Source organism: Caretta caretta, chromosome 2 (assembly GCF_965140235.1).
Source record: "Caretta caretta isolate rCarCar2 chromosome 2, rCarCar1.hap1, whole genome shotgun sequence".
In the NCBI taxonomy this organism is placed as follows: Eukaryota; Metazoa; Chordata; order Testudines; family Cheloniidae; genus Caretta; species Caretta caretta.
Genome location: NC_134207.1, coordinates 60715509 through 60735940, shown reverse-complemented (window position 1 = coordinate 60735940; position 20432 = coordinate 60715509). Strand labels below are relative to the sequence as shown.

General features: G+C 41.9%; 1 protein-coding gene across 2 annotated transcripts in view; it reads left to right on the top strand.

The window, feature by feature from the left end:
- PREX2 (phosphatidylinositol-3,4,5-trisphosphate dependent Rac exchange factor 2) overlaps positions 1-20432 on the top strand; it is a 295769-nt gene that overhangs the window by 261420 nt on the left and 13917 nt on the right. For both annotated transcript variants that reach the window (XM_075125146.1, XM_048840883.2), the window contains one exon: positions 14572-14674. In XM_075125146.1, coding sequence (XP_074981247.1) covers positions 14572-14674 — 103 coding nt within the window. The remainder of the gene's footprint in view (positions 1-14571; positions 14675-20432) is intronic.

Genomic DNA, 20432 nt, shown 5'->3' with positions numbered 1-20432 from the left:
CCCCAGGGCCTCTGCCAATCTGCCCTGGAGGAAAATTCCTTCCCGACCTCAAATATGGCGATCAGCTAAACCCTAAGCATGTGGGCAAGACTCACCAGCCAGACACCCAGGAAAGAATTCTCTTTAGTAACTCAGATCCCACCCTGTCTAACATCTCATCACAGGGCATTGGGCATATCTACCACTAATAGTTGAAGATCAATTAATTGCCAAAATTAGACTATCCCATCATATTATCCCCTCCATAAACTTATCAAGCTTAGTCTTGAAGCCAGATATGTCTTTTGCCCCCACTGCTTCCCTTGGAAGTCTGTTCCAGAACTTCACTCCTCTGATGGTTAGAAACCTTCATCTAAATTCAAGTCTAAACTTCCTGATGGCCAGTTTATATCCATTTGTTCTTGTGTCCATATTGGTACTGAGCTTAAATAATTCTTCTCCCTCTGTGGTATTTATCCCTCTGATACATTTATAGAGAGCAATCATATCTCCCCTCAGCCTTCTTTTGGTTAGGCTAAACAAGCCAAGCTCTTCGAGTCTCCTTTCATAAGACAGGTTTTCCCTTCCTCGGATCATCCTAGTAGCCCTTCTCTATACCTGTTCCAGTTTGAATTCATCCTTCTTAAACATGGGAGATCAGAACTGCACACAGTATTCCAGGTGAGGTCTCACCAGTGCCTTGTATAATGGTACTAACACCTCCTTATCTCTACTGGAAATACCTCGTCTGATGTATTCCAAGACTGCATTAGCTTTATTCACGGCCATATCACATTGGCGGCTCATAGTCATCCTACGATCAACCAATACTCCAAGGTCCTTCTCCTCCATTACTTCTAATTGATGCGTCACCAGCTTATAACTAAAATTCTTGTTATTAATCCCTAAATGCATGCCCTTACACTTCTCACTATTAAATTTCATCCTATTACTATTACTCCAGTTTACAAGGTCATCCAGATCCTCCTGTAGGATATCCCTGTCCTTCTCTGAATTGGGAATACCTCCCAGCTTTGTATCATCCGCAAACTTTATTAGCAGACTCCCACTTTTTGTGCCAAGGTCAGTAATAAAAAGATGAAATGGGATTGGTCCCAAAACCGATCCTTGAGGAACTCCACTGGTAATCTCCCTCCAGCCTGACAGTTCACCTTTCAGTAGGACCCATTGTAGTCTCCCCTTTAACCAGTTCCTTATCCACCTTTCAATTTTCATATTGATCCCCATCTTTTCCAATTTAGCTAATAATTCTCCATGTGGAACCGTATCAAATGCCTTACTTAAATTGAGGTAAATTAGATCCACTGCGTTTCCTTTGTCTAAAAAATCTGTTACCTTCTCAAAGAAGGAGATCAGGTTGGTTTGACATGATCTACCTTTTGTAAAGTCATGTTGTATTTTGTCCCAATTACCATCGACCTCAATGTCCTTAACTACTTTCTCCTTCAAATTTTTTTCCAAGACCTTGCATACTACAGATGTCAAACTAACAGGCCTGTAGTTACCCGGATCACTTTTTCTTCCTTTCTTAAAAATAGGAACTATATTAACAATTCTCCAGTCATACGGTACAACCCCTGAGTTTACAGATTCATTAAAAATTCTTGCTAATGGGCTTGCAATTTCATGTGCTAGTTCCTTTAATATTCTTGGATAAAGATTATCCGGGCCCCCTGATTTAGTTCCATTTAGCTGTTCAAGTTTGGCTTTTACCTCAGATGTTGTAATATCTACCTCCATATCCTCATTCCCATTTGTCTTCCTACCATTATCCCTAAAGCTCCTCATTAAAGACTGAGGCAAAGTATTTGTTTAGATATTGGGCCATGCCTAGATTATCCTTAACCTCCACTCCATCCTCTGTGTTAAGCGGTCCCACTTCTTCTTTCTTTGTTTTCTTCTTATTTATGTGGCTATAGAACCTTTTACTGTTGGTTTTAATTTCCTTTGCAAGGTCCAACTTTACATGGCTTTTGGCCTTTCTTAGTTTATCCCTACATGTTCTGACCTCAGTAAGGTAGCTTTCCTTGCTAATCGCTCCCATCTTCCACTCCCTGTATGCTTTCCGCTTTTTCTTAATCACCTCTCTGAGATGCTTGCTCATCCAGCTTGGTCTATAACTCCTGCCTATGAATTTCTTCCCCTTTCTTGGGATGCAGGCTTCTGATAGTTTCTGCAACTTTGACTTGAAGTAATTCCAGGCCTCCTCCGCCTTTAGATCCACAAGTTTTTCAGTCCAATCCACTTCCCTAACTAATTTTCTTAATTTTTTTAAGTTAGCCCTTTTGAAATCAAAAACCCTAGTAACAGATCTATTTTCGTTTTTCCTTCCATTTAGTTTGAACTGAATTAGCTCATGATTGCTCGAACCAAGGTTGTCCCCTACAACCATTTCTTCTATGAGGTCCTCGCTACTCACCAAAACCAAATAAAAAATGGCATCCTCTCTTGTCGGTTCAGCAACTACTTGGTGAAGGAATCCATCAGCTATGGTATCCAGGAAAATCTGAGCCCTATTATTATTACTAGCACTTGTCCTCCAGTCTATATCTGGGAAGTTAAAGTCTCCCATGATCACACAATTCCCATTAGTATTTACTTCTTTAAAAACATATCCAAATTGGATCCAGGCGCACCCCAAGCACTATCCCAGGGGAGGCTCTAGTAGCTTTCTTCCCAATGTGATTTTTGCCCAGACAGACTCTGTCTTATCCATTCCATCACTTCTTATTTTTTTACAGTCACTTCTTATTTTTTACATTGTATATCATCGTTGTATATCATCCATCACTTCTTATTTTTTACATTGTATATCATCGTTGATATACAATGCTACTCCACCACCTTTGCCTTTATTTCTGTCTTTGCTAAACAGCACATACTCTTCAATACCTGTACTCCAGTCACGACTATTATCCCACCATGTTTCTGTTATCCCTGTAATATCTCGTTTCACTTCCTGCACCAGTAGCTCTAGTTCCTCCATTTTATTACCTCGGCTTCTTGCATTGGTGTACAAACATCTTAATTTTTGCTGTTTGGCTTCGCTCACATTCTTTACCCGATTAGGCATAGACATTCTACTGCCAATATTACCTATTACATTGGTATGTACACTACCCTTCCTCCTTATGTCCATTCTACTACCCACAGCTGTATCTTTTCTTCCTTTGTTTTCTTCCCTCTCAAAGAGAAAATCCAGCGTGGAGATTACCTGGACATCTCCCAACCATCTCCCCCAAATTCCTAGTTGATCAGTTGTGCCATCCTCCACCCTAGAAGTCTATTTCCCTCCTTACTCAGGTGAAGTCCATCCCAAGAGAACAATCCTCTGTCCATGGATGCTTCCCAGTGGCCATACATCCAAAGCCCTCCTTATAGCACCACTGCCTGAGCCATCTGTTGAGCATCATAATCTTGTCACACCTTTGTTGCCCTTCTCTAGGAACAGGCAGAATTCCACTGAAGATCACCTGAGCCTCGATTTCCTTAAGAGTCTTCCCCAGCCTGGCATAGTCTCCCATGATACGTTCCAGTGAGAATTTAGCTGTATCATGTGTTCTCACAAGAAGGATAATCAATGGATTCTTTCCCATTCCCGTTAGGATCCTCTTCAGCCTCAGGTCCACATCCCGTATCTTAGCACCCAGAGGACAGCACACCCTTCTGTTCTCTGGATCAGCTCTTGTTACAGGCCTGTCTATCCTTCTCAGTAAAGAATCCCCAATCACGTAGATCTGCCTTTTCCTGGCCATGGTGTGATTGTCCAGTCTATCCCTTGTTCCCTCTGTCTGCAAGTCCTCTCGATTCCTATTGTCCCTTGCAATCCTCTGCAACCCATCCTGTATCCTCCTGGGGCTCATATTTGGTGTTGTTATCTCCATTGACTCTTGCCCTCTTCCTATAGGACTATCTGCTCTTCTCTTCTTCCTTGCCCTCTCACCTTCAGTGACCACCTGCTGTGCCTTTTCTTCATTTTCCAACTCCACAAACTTGTTCCTGAGCTCTATTTCTCCTTCACTAGCCCGTCTTTTCCTTTGCCTGGTTCTCTTAGTCACATGCTTCCATTGTCCACTTTTCTCACCCAGCAGTATCCCCTCAGAGTTCTTTGGTCCTGCTTCCATCTGCAGGTCTGAGCTTTTCCCTTCAGCCTCCTCATGTCTTTGCTCCATCATCCGCTCGAACCCCTTTCTAAACTCAACCAGCGTTCCCACCTGCATCTCCAATCTTCAGATCTTCTCTTCGATCAGCTCTATCAGGCTGCAATTCATAAAGACGAAACTCTTTTCAGGTACCCCCTCCAGGATCATGTACATGCCACAGCTTCTGCATCCAGTCATCTTCATTGTGTCTTCCACTATTTGAGTCACTACCACTGCTGCTTCTGTATTTGTCATAGCCTTCTCACCTAAGTCCTGTTAGTCCGGAAAACACAAACCAAACCAAAACACCACCACCCTCAGCAGAACAAACCCCCAACGAGCACCAAAACACTACCAGACCACCACACACTCCCTTCACTAGCCTGTCTGTTCCTCTGCCTGGCTCTCTTAGTTTTTCCCCCAAACTCCCTTTAGAAACTCCCACTCAAACTCCCCTTTTATAGTGCTCTCACTGAAAAAGATGAAATATTAAAATATATATACAGTTTTTGATTGAATGTCATGCAGCTTGTTTCCCATTTGTTACAAAAGACATGTTACAAATGTAACAAATGGGAAACAAAGCAGCATGACATTCAATGAAAAACAAATGAATCCCAGAGCTGGGGAATATTGGTGATTGAAAATGTAATGCAACCTTTTCTGTTAAGGGAGTCTTGATCAAGAAGATGTTTGCAAAGTTGTTCAGCTATATAGACGACATCATGACTGGGCATACCACCCACCTGGGTCCCAGGACTGTCAAGAAGACTCATGGTTCTGGTCTAGGACTCTTCTGGGAGACTAGGAATAATAGGCAGGGGCTAGGAGTAATTGAACTTCCTTAACTTTGCAGGAAACCAGCTGGAACTTATAGAAAGAGGAAGTTATGAGCTTTTGGGTATACCTGGAAAGCCAAACAACTATGTTGACGGAATTAAGCTGCCTGCACAGGGGATTTGTTAGTCTGACATGTTTAAATGCTGAGGAAAGGGAATTGGGGGCTTTTGTTTCTCTGACCTGAAGAAAGGAAAAAAAACAGATTTTTGTTCATTTAAACTCTGAGGTATGAGGATTTGGGACTTTTGCTTCCATTGACAGAATGTTAGGGTGGGGTTTAGGGTGTGCTCTAAAAAGAGCTTTTTTCTTTCATTTTCTTCTTTTGATTTATCTAGTTTCTTTTCTGCTGAAGGGCCAGTTGTGCACATTGGTTATATCTGGTTCTGAGTTGCTTTACAACCTTAGATAAATCTTGCTTATTAACCCTTGAGGTGGGTGGTTCTTATGGTTTGCATAGCTGCTTTGGCTCCCTGTAAAATTCCAGGGATGTGGCTGATAACCTAGAAATCCTTGAATGGTCTTGGGGACCCTTCAACCTTGCTGGACTCTGACCCTATATGGCAACAGTGCATTTGCCACTGAACACTTTATGATATATATTCAGGGATACTCCTGCCGTAAGTTCCTAATATTAATCTTTTCAAGACCACAAGGAGAGTGTTCTCTGAGCAGACCCCTCACACTTGGAACTGACTGCTTTTCGTAGTCATTCAGAACAACATGCAAGGTGCATTTGTTTAGTTTTGCATTTGGTTCATTTTATTTTGCTTGACAACTTTGTTGCTGAGATACCTAGCTTTGTCAGTTCTGTCTATCCTCGGTGGGTAGCTTTCTTTGATGTCTTTTGTGGTTTTTCTCCGTCCCCTCTTTTTTTTTTTTTTTTTTTTTTCACAGCAGTTGGCTGCCATGGTGATTTTGCTTGCAACATTTTGCAGTTAGGAATATGCAGCATTTCATGGCATCCACGTTGCTTCTTATAAAAATTTGACTATACAAAACAATTTTTTGTAATGTAATTCAAGCAGAAAATGAAACAATTATTTGAAATAAAAACAAATATTGGTATGTAAATTATATGCCATGACTGGCAGAAAACTAAATTTAAATAATTGTGAAAAAGTACCGAAGTGTAAATACTGATTTATTAATTAATCATCTCAGTGAAACATTATTAAATGGTTTATTTATAATATCTATAATATAGAATGTGTCTATTTAACTATCTAGTTATCCAACCAAAGTAAAGCAATTACAGCTTTATTGTTGGTAATATGTAATAAGTTAGTAACTTTATGTCATTATTAAGGTTGTGAGTTTGTAATGGAAGTCACGGATTCTGTGACTTTCCGTGACTTCTGCAATGCGCGGTGGACCTGGCTCAAGGGCAGCTCAAGCAGCCCCTGCGCCATTCGCACCGGTCACTGCTGGGGCAGTCTCATGCAGCAGAGGTTGGGTTTGGGAGCGGGCAGAGGGTTGGGGCACAGGATGGGGTGAGGCGGGCTCTGGGCGGCACTTACCTGGGGGGCTCCCCGGAAGTTTTAGTCAAGAGTAGTTTTAGTAAAAATCATGGACAGGTCACAAGGCCGTGAATTTTTGTTTACTGCCCATGACCTGTCCATGATTTTTGCTAAAAATACCCGGGATTAAAATGTAGCCTTAGTCATTATTATCTGGTTGATAAGGAACTAATGCATTAATTATTTGAGAAATAACATGAATCAATCATTTCTATTTTTATGGCAACCATTTATCAAAGCCATTTTGGTGTCTCAGGAGCAAATACAACTAAATCATGCACAATCGTAAATTTTAACTTTAATAAAATTCTGTGTTAAAATGAAGTCATGACATTGTTCCAAAGATTTTAACAAATACAAGACTTAGTGGTGCTTTTGAAAAGAAGCAATGAATATATCAAAAGAGTATATTTGTATGCATTAGTTTTCAATCTTAGTTGCACAGTTACATTTTCAGAGAGGCATATTGATAGTTAGCGCCACTCCCATTCGCCTTAGGGTGACTTTCACTGCTAATTCTCCGTGCTGCTATGAAAATGCACCTCTTAGAATTATTATTACTTTTTTGCTGCAGACATATAAAGCAAGTCAACTCTTCAGTTTGGCTTTGTGTACTTCAGGGTTATACGCCAGTAGTTACCTAGCTCTTAAGCAGTCTGATCTGTTGTTCTTCATGATGCTATTTTCTGTTTGTCCTAACTTTTCTCCCTGTGGTGATTTAACTGCTTGACCATTTAATTGTTGAAAGGGGAGGTATGTCTTGTACCCTTGCATTCAGTTTTCTCAGAATTTCTGTGATGAATTGCTGTTTCAGCATTTGTCAGATGATGGATAGCTTCATCTCAAATCGTTGTCCACAGCTAATTCTTCAAGGTGAACTTAATGCGGGAATTTCTGGCTGAATTATGTTTCTCACATGTGGAATACATCAGGTATCTCCTTCTACTCGTAACAGATACTTAATAGATAATTTAATAAATAGACATGTGAAGTACTGTGCTCGAGAATATGCACTGGAGCTGTACAGTTTCTCTGTGAAGACAAATGACTTGGGATTTGATTCTGCCACATTGAGTAGTCTCATTATATTGAATGGAGTGCTTGTGGAGTAATTTGCTACTCATTGTGACAATCAGGCTCTTCTTCAGGCGCTAACAGAAACAGAGCTTAGAAAGTATAGCTATGCAGTATTAAACCAAAGCATATAAGATCAAAGATCAATGGAGTCTTGCTTCATGTTAACTTTGAGGTCAGTGTATAGAAAAAACTAGGGAATTGAACTGATTTAATTATTGAAGGAAATCACTTAGTTTCTAAATTGTGCACAAAAAAACATTAATAAAGAAAAAGATTGAATTCAGTATCTCCTTTTAAAGCTTATTAATTTGAAACTTTTACAGTCCATAAATGTATTTAGAGGTATTTAAAACTTATCACCTTTTTTTTAGATGAGTGCATCAGCTAAGTGCACACATTTTTCCTCCTACAGATCTTCTGCTTAGCAGGATGATTATTTGATTGAAATATATTGTCCATGGAAGTGTGCATGATACAAGCCATGCAAAATCTTCTGGTCAGTATTTGACCAAAGGTGTATAGAAAACAAATGTTAACTATGTGTCTGAGGATTCTTTTGTTAGCTTTTTAACAAATTAGGGAACAGACACTGTAAAGGTCTATGGAGGAGAAAGCATTTTATATATGCATTTTGCTGGATGCAAAGATTTGATTACTGCAGTGTGCTTTGTTTGGCGGTACACTGAAAGACTACGGAGAAACTCATTTGGTGCAGATTGCAGCTACCTACCTGTTAGGTAGTACAACCAAACACTATGTGTTACACCATCCAAGAAGTACATAGGCTTTGCTCAAGGAGTTGACTTTGATTTGCTAAGCCCTGTGTGGCTGTTGTCCTGGCTATCTGAGAAATCATCTTTCTACCCTTCTCTCACCATAATAGATGAGGTCAGCTGGTGTGTCCGAGCTGATTGTCCCTAGTTTTTTGTCGGGTGCTGGTGCCGGAATGGTTTCAGGGCAGGACTTTACACTCTGAAATTTACTCCCCATGCTTATCAAATGAAGAGACATAAATGAATAAGGTAGCAAAGGACTTGATCCTGCCCCCACTCAAGTCATTGCGGTTTTTGTCATTTGATTGAACTACAGCAGAATTGGGGCCCAAAACTGAAGACACCTCTAACTACTACATCTTCCCAAAAATGTATTGGGCAGTGTGGTCTGGAAGAATGAGCACAAAGCTGGGAGTCACTGACTCACTGAAGTGACTTGCTCTGGGCCACACACTTTTCAGTCTCAATCTCCCCATTTGACATTAGTTTTATGCCATTGTAACTCCTCTGAACAGAATTGAGAATCAGGGCTGATAAATTTAATTCATGAAAACTATGTAGTATCCCTCAGTCTTTTTTAGGCGTACGGTACAGATACAGCTAATAGTGAAGTTTGATATCACCAGGGCTGCTAATTTTAAATAATAAAAAAAAAACTAGGAAAGTGTTGTCTCCAGTTGCTAGCTAAGGGCCAAGTTCTCCTCTCCTTAATGACTTGAAAAAGTCTCTCTGAAGTTGCATATATTAAATAACATCAAGGCACTTTGAGAAATTACATGGACCAAAAGAATTGTTAACCTTTGCAATTACATTTATCAAAGCTGTAAACTGTTCAGTGTTCCCTCTCATTGTAATGTGTCCAAAAATATGTCTAATGTTTGGAGAGGGGTTATTTTGCACACAGGAGGAGCCTGGTCTATACTACAGCATTAGATTGACATAAGGCAGCTTACGTAGACCTAATGTCTATTAAGTCAGTGTATAAATTACAGCCTTGCTCCTGTTGGTGTTAAGTGCCCTACTACACTAATAACTCCACATCCATGAGAGGCATAGAGCTTATGTCAGTGTAGTTAGGGTGACACAGTGTTCCAGTAGATGCTGCGTTACTTACAGCTATTAGCTGTCATTCTTGTCAATTTCACAGCTCCACTGGAGCCATAATATTGACAAGAAAGTCAGCTTCGGGCTCCCCAGACAGCCTGCTGCCTGGTCTCTGCTCCAAGCTGGGCTGCCACCCGTGTTCCTGACTCAGGCTGCCTCCAGGGTTCCCCATGGGGAGCCCTGCTGTCCCCCTGGGGTCTCCGCTCCCATCCAGGCTGCCACCCAGGCTCCTGGCTCCCCACTCCATTCTGGGCTGCCACCTGGGTTCTCAGCTCCCCACCAGGAGCACGGTACCTGACCAGATTCCGGGCACAGATCTCCCCACTGGGAGTCCAGTTTGCCCCCGCCCCCAGGGTTCTCCACTCCCAGCTGGGAATGAGAAAGCTACACCGGGTTTCTCAGCTCCCCACTGAGAACGGGGCAGCTACACTGAGCTTTTCAGCTCTCCACCAGAACAGGGCAACTGCACCGGGCTTCTTGGCTCCCTGCCAGGAATGGTGCAGCTGACTGGACACCAGAAATGGATCTCCCTGCTGGAACCCTGGCTGCCCTCAGCTGGGAGCTATGTGCCCAGCATCTGGTTTGTTGCTGTGCTCCTGGTGAGGAGTGGAGAGCCCAAGGGGGCAGCCAGTCTTTGGGCAGGGAGATCTGTGTGTGTCTGGTCAGCTGCCCCATTCACAGTGGGAAGCGGGGAGCTGGTGGGGAGCTACCCATGGAGCTGAGAACCCTGGTTTTCAGGCCCCCACACTGCCCCTCTTAAGTCAGTGGAAGCACTCCTAGTGAGGACGCATACCACCAACAGAAGAATGGCAATATGGACATGAACCACCGCAGTAATTACTGTACCTAACCTAGGTTGACTTAAGTTTATAGTGTAGACATGCTTGGCAGGTGGTGTATGTATGCATTCAGTGCAAAGAGCTCCTTGCCCTCAGACACTGTGTATGGGCTTTGGGGACCAGAGTAGCTGAACTGGAGGAGCTGAGGGAGACAAAGAGGTACATAGATGAGACTTTCCAGGACACATTAAACAGTCCCACCCCCGGTCTGACAGCCTCTGTGCTGTTGAGGAGGATGAAAGTCCCTGGGAAGGAGAGCATCTAACTGGAGCAGAGGGAAACAATCCCATAGTTGGGACTCTCCTTCCAGATGATGATACGGTATCCTCTCGCACTGAGGATACCTCTCCGGGCGAGGGAACTCCAGCTATTAGAAAGAGACAGGTATTAGTAATGTGCGATTCAATCATTAAAAATATAGATAGCTGGGTTTGTGATGACCGGGAGAACCACATGGTGACTTGCCAGTCAGGTGCGAAGGTTGCGGATTTCTCGAGACATCCAGATAGACTTATGTGTAGTGCTGGAGAGGAGCCGGTGATGTAGGTATCAGTGACATAGGGAAGGATAGGAGAGAGGCCCTGGAGGCCAAATTTAGGCTGTTAGGTAAGAGACTGAAGGACCAGGACCTCCATGGTAGCATTCTCTGAGATGCTCCCAGTTTTATGTGCAGGGCCAGTTGGACAGGCAGAACTGCAGGGTCTCAATATGTGGATGAGATGATGGTATAGGGAGGAGGGGTTTAGATTTACTAGGAACTGGGGACACTTTGGGGGAAAGGGGGAGCCTATACAGGAAGGATGGGCTCCGCCTAAACCAAAATGGAACCAGATTGCTGGCACTTAACATTAAAAAGATCGTAGCGCAGTTTTTAAACTAAGGACTGAGGGAACGCTGACAAGTGCGGAGGAGCACGTGTTTGGACATCCCTTAGGGGAGGATCTATTAATAGAGAATCTCTGTGTCCTAGTGAGGACGAGAGGATGGAAAATGATAAAATACAGGCAGGGTCTGATCAGAAACAGTCAAATAAAAAAGAGTCCCATTCAATTTCATCGTGTAATGGAAGACAGCTAAAAGGAGACAAGTTTTTAAAGTGCTTATATAACAGTGCTAGAAGTCTAAATAATAAAATGGGTAAACTAGGGTGCCTCTTATTAAATGACGATATTGATATAATAGGCATCACAGAAACCTGGAGGAATGAAGATAATCAATGGGATACAGTAATACCAGGGTACAAAATATATCAGGACGGAAGAGGTCATGCTGGTGGGGGAATGGCACTATATGTGAAAGAAAGCGTAGAATCAAATGAAGTAAAAATTGTAAATGAATCAAACTGTACCATAGAATCTCTACGGATAGAAATTCCGTGCTCTAATAATAAGAATATAGCGGTGGGGATATATTACCAACCACCTGACCAGGATGGTGATAGTGACTGTGAAATGCTCAGGGAGATTAGAGAGGCTATTAAAATAAAAAAAAAACCAAAACACCTCAATAATAATAATGGGGGATTTCAATTATCCCCATATTGACTGGGTACATGTTACCTCAGGACAGGATGCAGAGATAAAGTTTCTTGATACCTTAAATGACTGCTTCTTGGAGCAGCTGGTCCTGGAACCCACCAGAGGAGAGGCAATTCTTGATTTAGTCCTAAGTGGAGCACAGGATCTGGTCCAAGAGGTGAATATAGCTGGACCACTTGGTAATAGTGACCACAGTATAATTAAATTTAATATCCCTGTGGCAGGAAAAATACCACAGAGGCCCAACACTGTAGCATTTAATTTCAGAAAGGGGAACTACACAAAAATGAGGTTAATTAAACCAAAATTAAAGGGTACAGTGCCAAAAGTGAAATCTCTTCAAGCTGTGTGGAAACTTTTTAAAGACTCCATAATAGAGGCTCAACTTAAATGTATACCCCAAATTAAAAAACATAGTAAGAGAACCAAAAAAGTGCCACCGTGGCTAAACAAGAAAGTAAAAGAAGCAGAGAGAGGCAAAAAGGCACCCTTTAAAAAGTGGAAGTTAAATCCTAGTGAGGAAAATAGAAAGGAGCACATACACTTGCAAATGAAGTGTAAAAATCCAATTAGGAAGGCCAAAAAAGAATTTGAGGAACAGCTAGCCAAAGACTCAAAAAAGTAATAGCAATTTTTTTTTAAGTACATCAGAAGCAGGAAGCCGGCTAAACACCCAATGGAGCCACTGGACGATCACAGTGCTAAAGGAGCACTCAAGGACAATAAGGCCATTGCAGAGAAATTAAATGAATTAGTTGCATTGTCTTCATGGCTGTGGATGTGAGGGAGTTACCAAACCTGAGCCATTCTTTTTAGGTGACAGATCTGAGGAACTGTCCCAGATTGAGGTATCATTAGAGGAGGTTTTGGAACAAATTGATAAATTAAACAGCAATAAGTCACTAGGACATGATGGTATTCACCCCAGAGTTCTGAAGGAACTCAAATGTGAAATTGCAGAACTAATAACTGTAGTCTGTAACCTATCATTTAAATGAGCTTCTGTACCAGATGACTGGAGGATAGCTAATGTGATGCCAATTTTTAAAAAGGGCTCCAGAGATGATTCCAGCAATTACAGGCCTGTAAGCCTGACTTCAGTACTGGGCAAACTGGTTGAAACTATAATAAAGAACAATATTGACAGACATATAGATTAACATAATTTGTTGAAAAAGAGTCAACATGGTTAGTAAATGGAAACCATGCCTCACCAATCTGCTAGAATTATTTGTGGACCAAGGGGATCCAGTGGATATAGTGTACTTAGATTTTCAGAAAGCCTTTGACACCAAAGGCTCTCACCCAAAGTAAGCTGCTATGAGATAAGAGGGAAGGGTGCTCTCATTGATTGCTAACCGGTTAAAAGATAGGAAACAAAGGGTAGGTATAAATGGTCAGTTTTCAAAATGGAGAGAGGTAAATAGTGGTGTCCCCCCACCAGTCCTATTCAACATATTCATAAATGATCTGGAAAAAGGGATAAACAGGGAGGTGGCAAAATTTGCAGATGATACAAAATTACTAAAGATAGTTAAGACCCAGGCAGACTGCGAAGAGCTACAAAAGGATCTCTCAAAACTGGATGACTGGGCAACAAAACGGCAGATGAAACTTAATGTTGATAAATGCAAAGTAATGCACATTGGAAAACATAATCCCAACGATACATATAAAACGATGGGGTCTAAATTAGCTGTTACCACTCAAGAAAGAGATCTTGGAGTCATTGTGGATAGTTCTCTGAAAACGTCCACTCAATGTGCAGTGGCAGTCAAAAAAGCAAACAGAATGCTGGGAATAATTAAGAAAGGGATAGATAATAGGACAGAAAATGTCATGTTGCCTCTATATAAATCCATGGTATGTCCACATCTTGAATACTGTGTGCAGATGTGGTTGCCCCATCTCAGAAAAGATATATTGGAACTGGAAAAGGTTCAGAAAAGGACAACAAAATGATTAGGGGATGGAACAGCTTCCATATGAGGAGAGATTAATAAGACTGGGACTTCTCAGCTTGGAAAAGAGATGGCTAAGGGGAATATGATTGAGGTCTATAAAATCATGACTGGTGTAGCGAAAGTAGATAAGGAAGTGTTGTTTACTACTTTTCATAACACAAGAACTAGGAGTCACCAAATGAAATTAATAGGCAGCAGGTTTTAAAACAAATAAAAGGAAATATTTCTTCACTCAAGGCACAATCAACCTGTAGAACTCCTTGCCAGTTCTTGTTTTTGTAGTTATAGTCAGAACTATAACATGGTTCAAAAAAGAACTAGATAAATTCATGGAGGATAGGTCCATCAATGGCTCTTAGCCAGGATGGGCAGGAATGGTGTCCCTGGCTTCTGTTTGCCAGAAGCTGGGAATGAGCGACAGGGGATGGATCACTTGGTGATTGCCTGTTCTGTTCATTCCCTCTGGGGCACCTGGCACTGTACACTGTTGGAGGACACGATGCTGGGCTCGATGGACCTTTGGTCTGACCCAGTAGGACCTTTCTAATGTTCTTAAATAACTTCCAGGATGAGTGTGTTTCTTGCCTGCGCTATAGTATGGAGCAGTATCATTGTACATTTATGTTGCTTTCTGCAGGTTTTTAAGGAACATTTCTGTCCATATAATAACTTAAATATATGTTTTTGGATTCTGATCTATACCCTTTGAGAAACCAGTAACTGTTTAGGAGATGTTATGACAACAGATACCTGACTTAATTCTGTCTCTCACTGCAGCTGCACTCTGAGTGTCACTCTGGAGCAGGCGATAATTCTTGCTCGGAGCCACGGACTACCTCCTCGCTATATTATGCAAGCTACAGATGTGATGCGCAAACAGGTAAGCCAGCCTTACACTTTAGAATGTTAACAGTTCTCCACAGGAATTTCATGTGTTCAGCCAAAAAAATGAATTAACTAGTCATTTTGCTCAAGAGTGGTAGTGACTTGGATAATTATAATATCCAAGAACTGGCTGTCTCCTTAAATTAGTTACAAGATAATTTGAGAATGGTCTGACTTTTTTTTAGACAAAGGAAATGCAGTAGATCTAATCTACCTGGATTTCAGTGGGATTTCATATGGGAAATTATTCGTTAAATTGGAGAAGATGGGGATTAATATGAGAATTGAAAGGTGGATAGGGATTTTGTTAAAGGGGAGACTACAATGGGTCATACTAAAAGGTGAACTGTCAGGCTGGACGGAGGTTACTAGTGGAGTTCCTCAGGGATCGGTCTTTGGACCAATCTTATTTAACATTTTTAGTACTGACCTTGGCACAAAGTGTGCTAATAAAATTTGCGGATGACACAAAGTTGGGAGGTATAGTCAATATGGAGGAGGACTGGAATATTATACAAGATCTGGATGATCTTGTAAACTGGAGTAATAGAAATGGGATAAAATTTAATAGTGCACAGTGCAAATTTAATAGTGAACATGCATTTAGGGACTAATAACAATAGAATTGTTGCTATACGCTGCGGACTTATCAGTTGAAAGAGACACAGGAGGAGAAAGACTGGGGTGCATTGGTTGATCACAGGATGACTATGAGCTGTCAATGTGATGTGGCCGTGAAAAAGGATAAAGCAGTCCTAGGGTGCATCTGGTGAGGTATTTCCAGTAGAGACAGGAAAGTGTTAGTAAAATTATACAAGGCACTGGTGAGACTTCATCTGGAATACTGTGTGCAATTCTGGTCTCCCATGTTTAAGAAATATGAATTCAAACTGGAACAGATGCAGAGAAGGGCTACTAGAATGATCCAAAGAATGGAAAATCTACCTTATTAGAGGTTACTCAAAGATCTTGGCTTATTTAGCCTAACCAAAAGAAGGCTGAGGGCAGATATGATTGCGGTCTATAAACACATCAGAGGGATAAGAACCAGGGAGGGAGAGGAGTTATTTAAGTTAAGCACCAATGTGGACCCAAGAACAAATGGATATAAACTGGCCATCAACAAGTCTAGGGTCAAAATTAGGCAAAGATTTCTAACTATCAAAGGAGTGAAGTTCTGGAACAGCCTTCCCAGGGGAGCAGTGGGGCAAAACACCTAACTGGCCTCATGACTGAGCTTGATAAGTTTTTGGAGGGGATGGTATGATGGGCTGCCTACAATGGCATGTGGCCTATCTGTGACTGCCAGTAGCAAAAATCCCCAATGGCCAGAGACAGAACACTAAATGGGGGGGGGCTCTGGGTTACTGCAGAAAATTCTTTACTTGGTGAGTCTTGCCCACATGCTCAGGATCAAACTGATGGATATATTTGAGGTCTGGAAGAAATTTTCCCATGGGTCAGACTGGCAATTGGCAGATTGGCTAAGCAGCAGTTCTGCAGAAAAGGACGTGGGAATTACAGTGGATGAGAAGCTGGATATGAGTCAACAGTGTGCCCTTCTTCCCAAGAAGGCTAACAGTATATTGGGCTGCATTATTAGGAGCATTGCCAGCAGATCGAGGGAAGTGATTATTCCCCTCTATTCGGCACTGGTGAGGCCATATCTGGAGTATTGCATCCAGTTTTGGGCCCCCCACTACAGAAAGGATATGGACAAATGGGAGAGAGTCCAGCAGAGGGCAATGAAAATGATTAGGAGGCTGGGGCACATAACTTATGAGGAGAGGCTGAGGGAACTGGTCTTATTTAGTTTGCAGAAGAGAAGAGTGAGGGAGGATTTGATATCTGACTTCCACTACCTGAAGAAGAGTTCCAAAGAGGATGGAGCTCGGCTGTTCTCAGTGGTACCAGATGACAGAACAAGGAGCAATGGTGTCAAGTTGCAGTGGGGAAGGTCTAGGTTGGATATTGGGAAACACTATTTCACTAGGAGGGTGGTGAAGCACTGGAATGGGTTACCTAGGGAGGTGGTGGAATCCCCTTCCTTTGAGGTTTTTAAGGTCAGGCTTGACAAAACCCTGGCTGGGATGATTTAGTTGTGGTTGGTCCTGCTTAGAGCAGGGGGTTGGACTTGATGGCCTCCTGAGGTCTCTTCCATGATTCTATGATTGTCAGAGACTCTGTGGGAGTTTTGCCTTCCTCTGCAGCCTGGTTCTCAACCGGGGGGCCGCAAGCAGGTTTCAGGGGGCCAGTGTTAGACTCGCTAGAACGCAGGGCAGAAAGCCAAAGCCCTGCTGGACAGGACTGCAACATGGCCACTGAGCCCCACCACCTGGGGCTGAAGCTGAAGACTGAGCAACTTAGCTTTGCGGTGCCCCCCTGTGGCATAGAGCCCCAGGCAATTGCCCTGTTTGCTACCCCCTAATGCCAGACCTGGCTTTTATATGCAGAAAAACAGTTGTTGTGGCACAGCTGTGCCGTGGAGTTTTTATAGCATGTGGGGTGGCCCTGAGAAAGAAAAAGGTTGAGACCCCCTGCTCTGCAGCATGGGGCATGGATCACTTGCAGGTTTAAACTAGTAGAAATGGTTAATTCTCTAAAAACAACGAGGAGTCCTTGTGGCACCTTAGAGACTAATACATTTATTTGGGCATAAGCTTCGTGGGCTAAAACCCACTTCATCAGATGCATGGAGTGGAAAATACAGTAAGCAGGAATAAATATACAGCACATGAAAAGATGGTAAACTCAAAGTCTTTAAACCATGATTTGAGGACTTCAGTAACTCGGCCACAGGTTAGGGTCCATCACAGGAGTGAGTGAGTGATGTTCTGTGGCCTACAATGTGCAGGAGGTCAGATTAGATGATCATGATGGTTAGAGCCCTATGTTGATACAAAATTTATATCCATGGATGCAGATATCCGTGGATATGAATTGGTATCTGCGGAGGGCTCTACTGGGAACCACAACGGTGAAAGCAGCAGCATGTCAGGCCACCACTCACAGGAGCCAGCGGGCAACTCCTCCGGCATGGCTGTACCGCTGTTTTTCGAATAGGCTGGAGGAAGACAAGGTAAAAGATAATCTACTGAGAGAAAGATTGGCTACAATAGTGTAATGAGAGATGACCAAGGCCTAAAAAAGCTTTTTAATAATAGGGATGGAAGGAAATGAATACTTTTTTTGGAGGAAATAATGAGTAGATTTAGCAAGACTATAGATTTGGAGGGGCGGGGAGGGGAACAAGAATAATTGTTTTAAATACACGTACTATACAAGTATCTAGTCAGATATTCATAAATGTTTTAATTACATAGTGGGTACAATATACCCTGTGCCATTTAATGTATCTTCAGAGAATCTTATTATTCAATTCAAACTGAGAAAACACAAACACAGACTAAGGGTGAAATTTATCACCGTGCAGAGTGTGGAAGGCTCTCTGAACTCTATATTAAGGATTCAGAGTAAGTGGAGTTTGAGTAGTATGAAAGACCTTGTGCAGTCATTCTGCACAGGGCTGAATTTCATCCCAAAGTAACAAGAATGTCATAATTAGTTGTTTGGGCTGTACCCCTGGAACATAGTTTTCAGTGTATTTGCCCTGTTATTTATAATTTCAAGTCCACAGATGCTTGTACTGTAAGAATTGAGGATCAGAGCCCTGTTTATTACAGTTAGTATTACAGGGATGAGCTGGAATCCACCAATGCATTCAAATTAAGTGACTTCTGCTTTTCATTATTTAATCCAGTCTACAATAATTTTAAATGTATAAATTACTGAACAATCACCTGCTTTTACACTCTTCAAGCATGAAAATCTGTGAATACAAATAATAGATTCTAACGCTTGGGCTTACTCCTGACAGAATTAGCACTCTAAAAAAACAGGTGTCTAAATGGGTTTTTGCTAATGCAAATTCTATCACCCTCACACGCTGTGTTAATACTCCAACATTGCATGTGTCCAATACACAGAGGAGAGGAGTCTGTGACAGCTTTTTGCTTGAGAGCCTGTCTCTCTAGCACAAGCTGTAAGGACTTGTGCTTTTAGCTCTGCATGGGTTTAATTCTTGGTGTTGGCAAGCTTCAGACTTGCAGGGAGGGTGTGGGGCATCCAGAGGAAGGCGGAGTGCAAAAGACAGACTTGATGCTAGAATCCAGGTATGCACCCTGCTGCTGCAGCCCCTCATGGCTGTATCCAATTTCCAGTAGTCCATGAGAGGCTATATAATGTTTCAGAAAGTGAAAGGTGACAGAGATTCCTTCACAAAGTTTCTCTCTAGCTGACAATTATGTTGTCACTGCTAAATATGGAGGGTTGCTCTTGGTGTACTTACTTTCAGTAACTTTTAAATGGGGACGAAATATTTTAGACATGAAGAATTTACTGAGATATATCATAGCCTTTCATACCCTTCAGAAGGATCATCATAGTTGAGTGGCTTCAGCGGCATGGTTTATTCCTCTGATTCCCAGGCAGGTACAGTTCCCTTTCTCCATGACTTTTGGGGCACTATTCGCTGAAATACACAAAGCTGTATTAAAAACTGGGAAATTAACAAACAAAAAACTATGTTTAATGGCAGTTAAGGTTGCATCAGGACACAACGCACCCACCCAGAACCTTAAAAGCATGGAAAAAAGTTAAGGAGAAAGACTTGTGCATTTCTTTCCACATTCGTATTGCCTGTATATACAGCTCTGTTGATAACACACTCAAACACTCCATAAAGCTTTTATTTTCATCTCCAACCACATCCCCAAAAGCAATATGTACTCTAAAGTCGTCAAGATTGAATTCTAACACAAAACCTTAACAGGGACCTCAACAATATTAATGAAGAATAACTTCCCAAATGCCTGGAATGTGTAATAAGTTAGGGGAGATGAGCTGTTGATATAACTGATCATAAAAGCGTATGAGATTATTGTTAAAATTTTTCTTATCACTACATGGTAGCCACTTTCCAAATACTCAGGAAGGATGCTCTTTTCTCCAAGGAATTGACAATCTAGAACAGATAAGTAAACAGAGGACAGGACAAAAGGAACAACAAAAGGCTATATATATATATATATATATATATGTGTGTGTGTGTATATATATATAATATGTGTATATCTATACACATACACACAAACAGATCAGCTTAATTCTCTATAAATACCATGACAAAAGTGAGTCTTCAAGAGAAATTTAAATGTGGAGAGGATAGAGGCGTTGAGGATGAGCTCATAGTTTGTATAGAGTCCACATGGAAGAAGATATGGAGAAGGAATAACGTTTTTTCACTACTTTGACATGGATATACAATAACATTGCATTTCTATAACACTGCGATACAGATTTTGTGCTCAGTTGATTATATAGGCACAAATGTAAGCTACTTTTTTTCAAAACTGTGACGGACTTCCCTGAGGTGCAACCTGGAACTGGGATACAGCTGAGCCCTCTGGCATACCAGTCTGGGCCCCCTCTCACACTGTAAGGCTGTGATAAGCTGCAGTCCTCTCCAGGTCTTGCATTTGCACAGCCATACATAAGCATGGACACACCCAATTGCAGTTACATGAGTGCTTTTGCCCGCCACTCATGAACCAACAATAGAGAGCTCCAGCCAACCCCCCACAGCTCCTTAGCCTAGGACCCCAGAGCTGTATCATCTAGCCCTGGTCAGAAGCCTGACCAGTATAAGTTTTTTACTCAGTTTGCCCCTTCCTTAGTGTGGAGAAGACAATTCA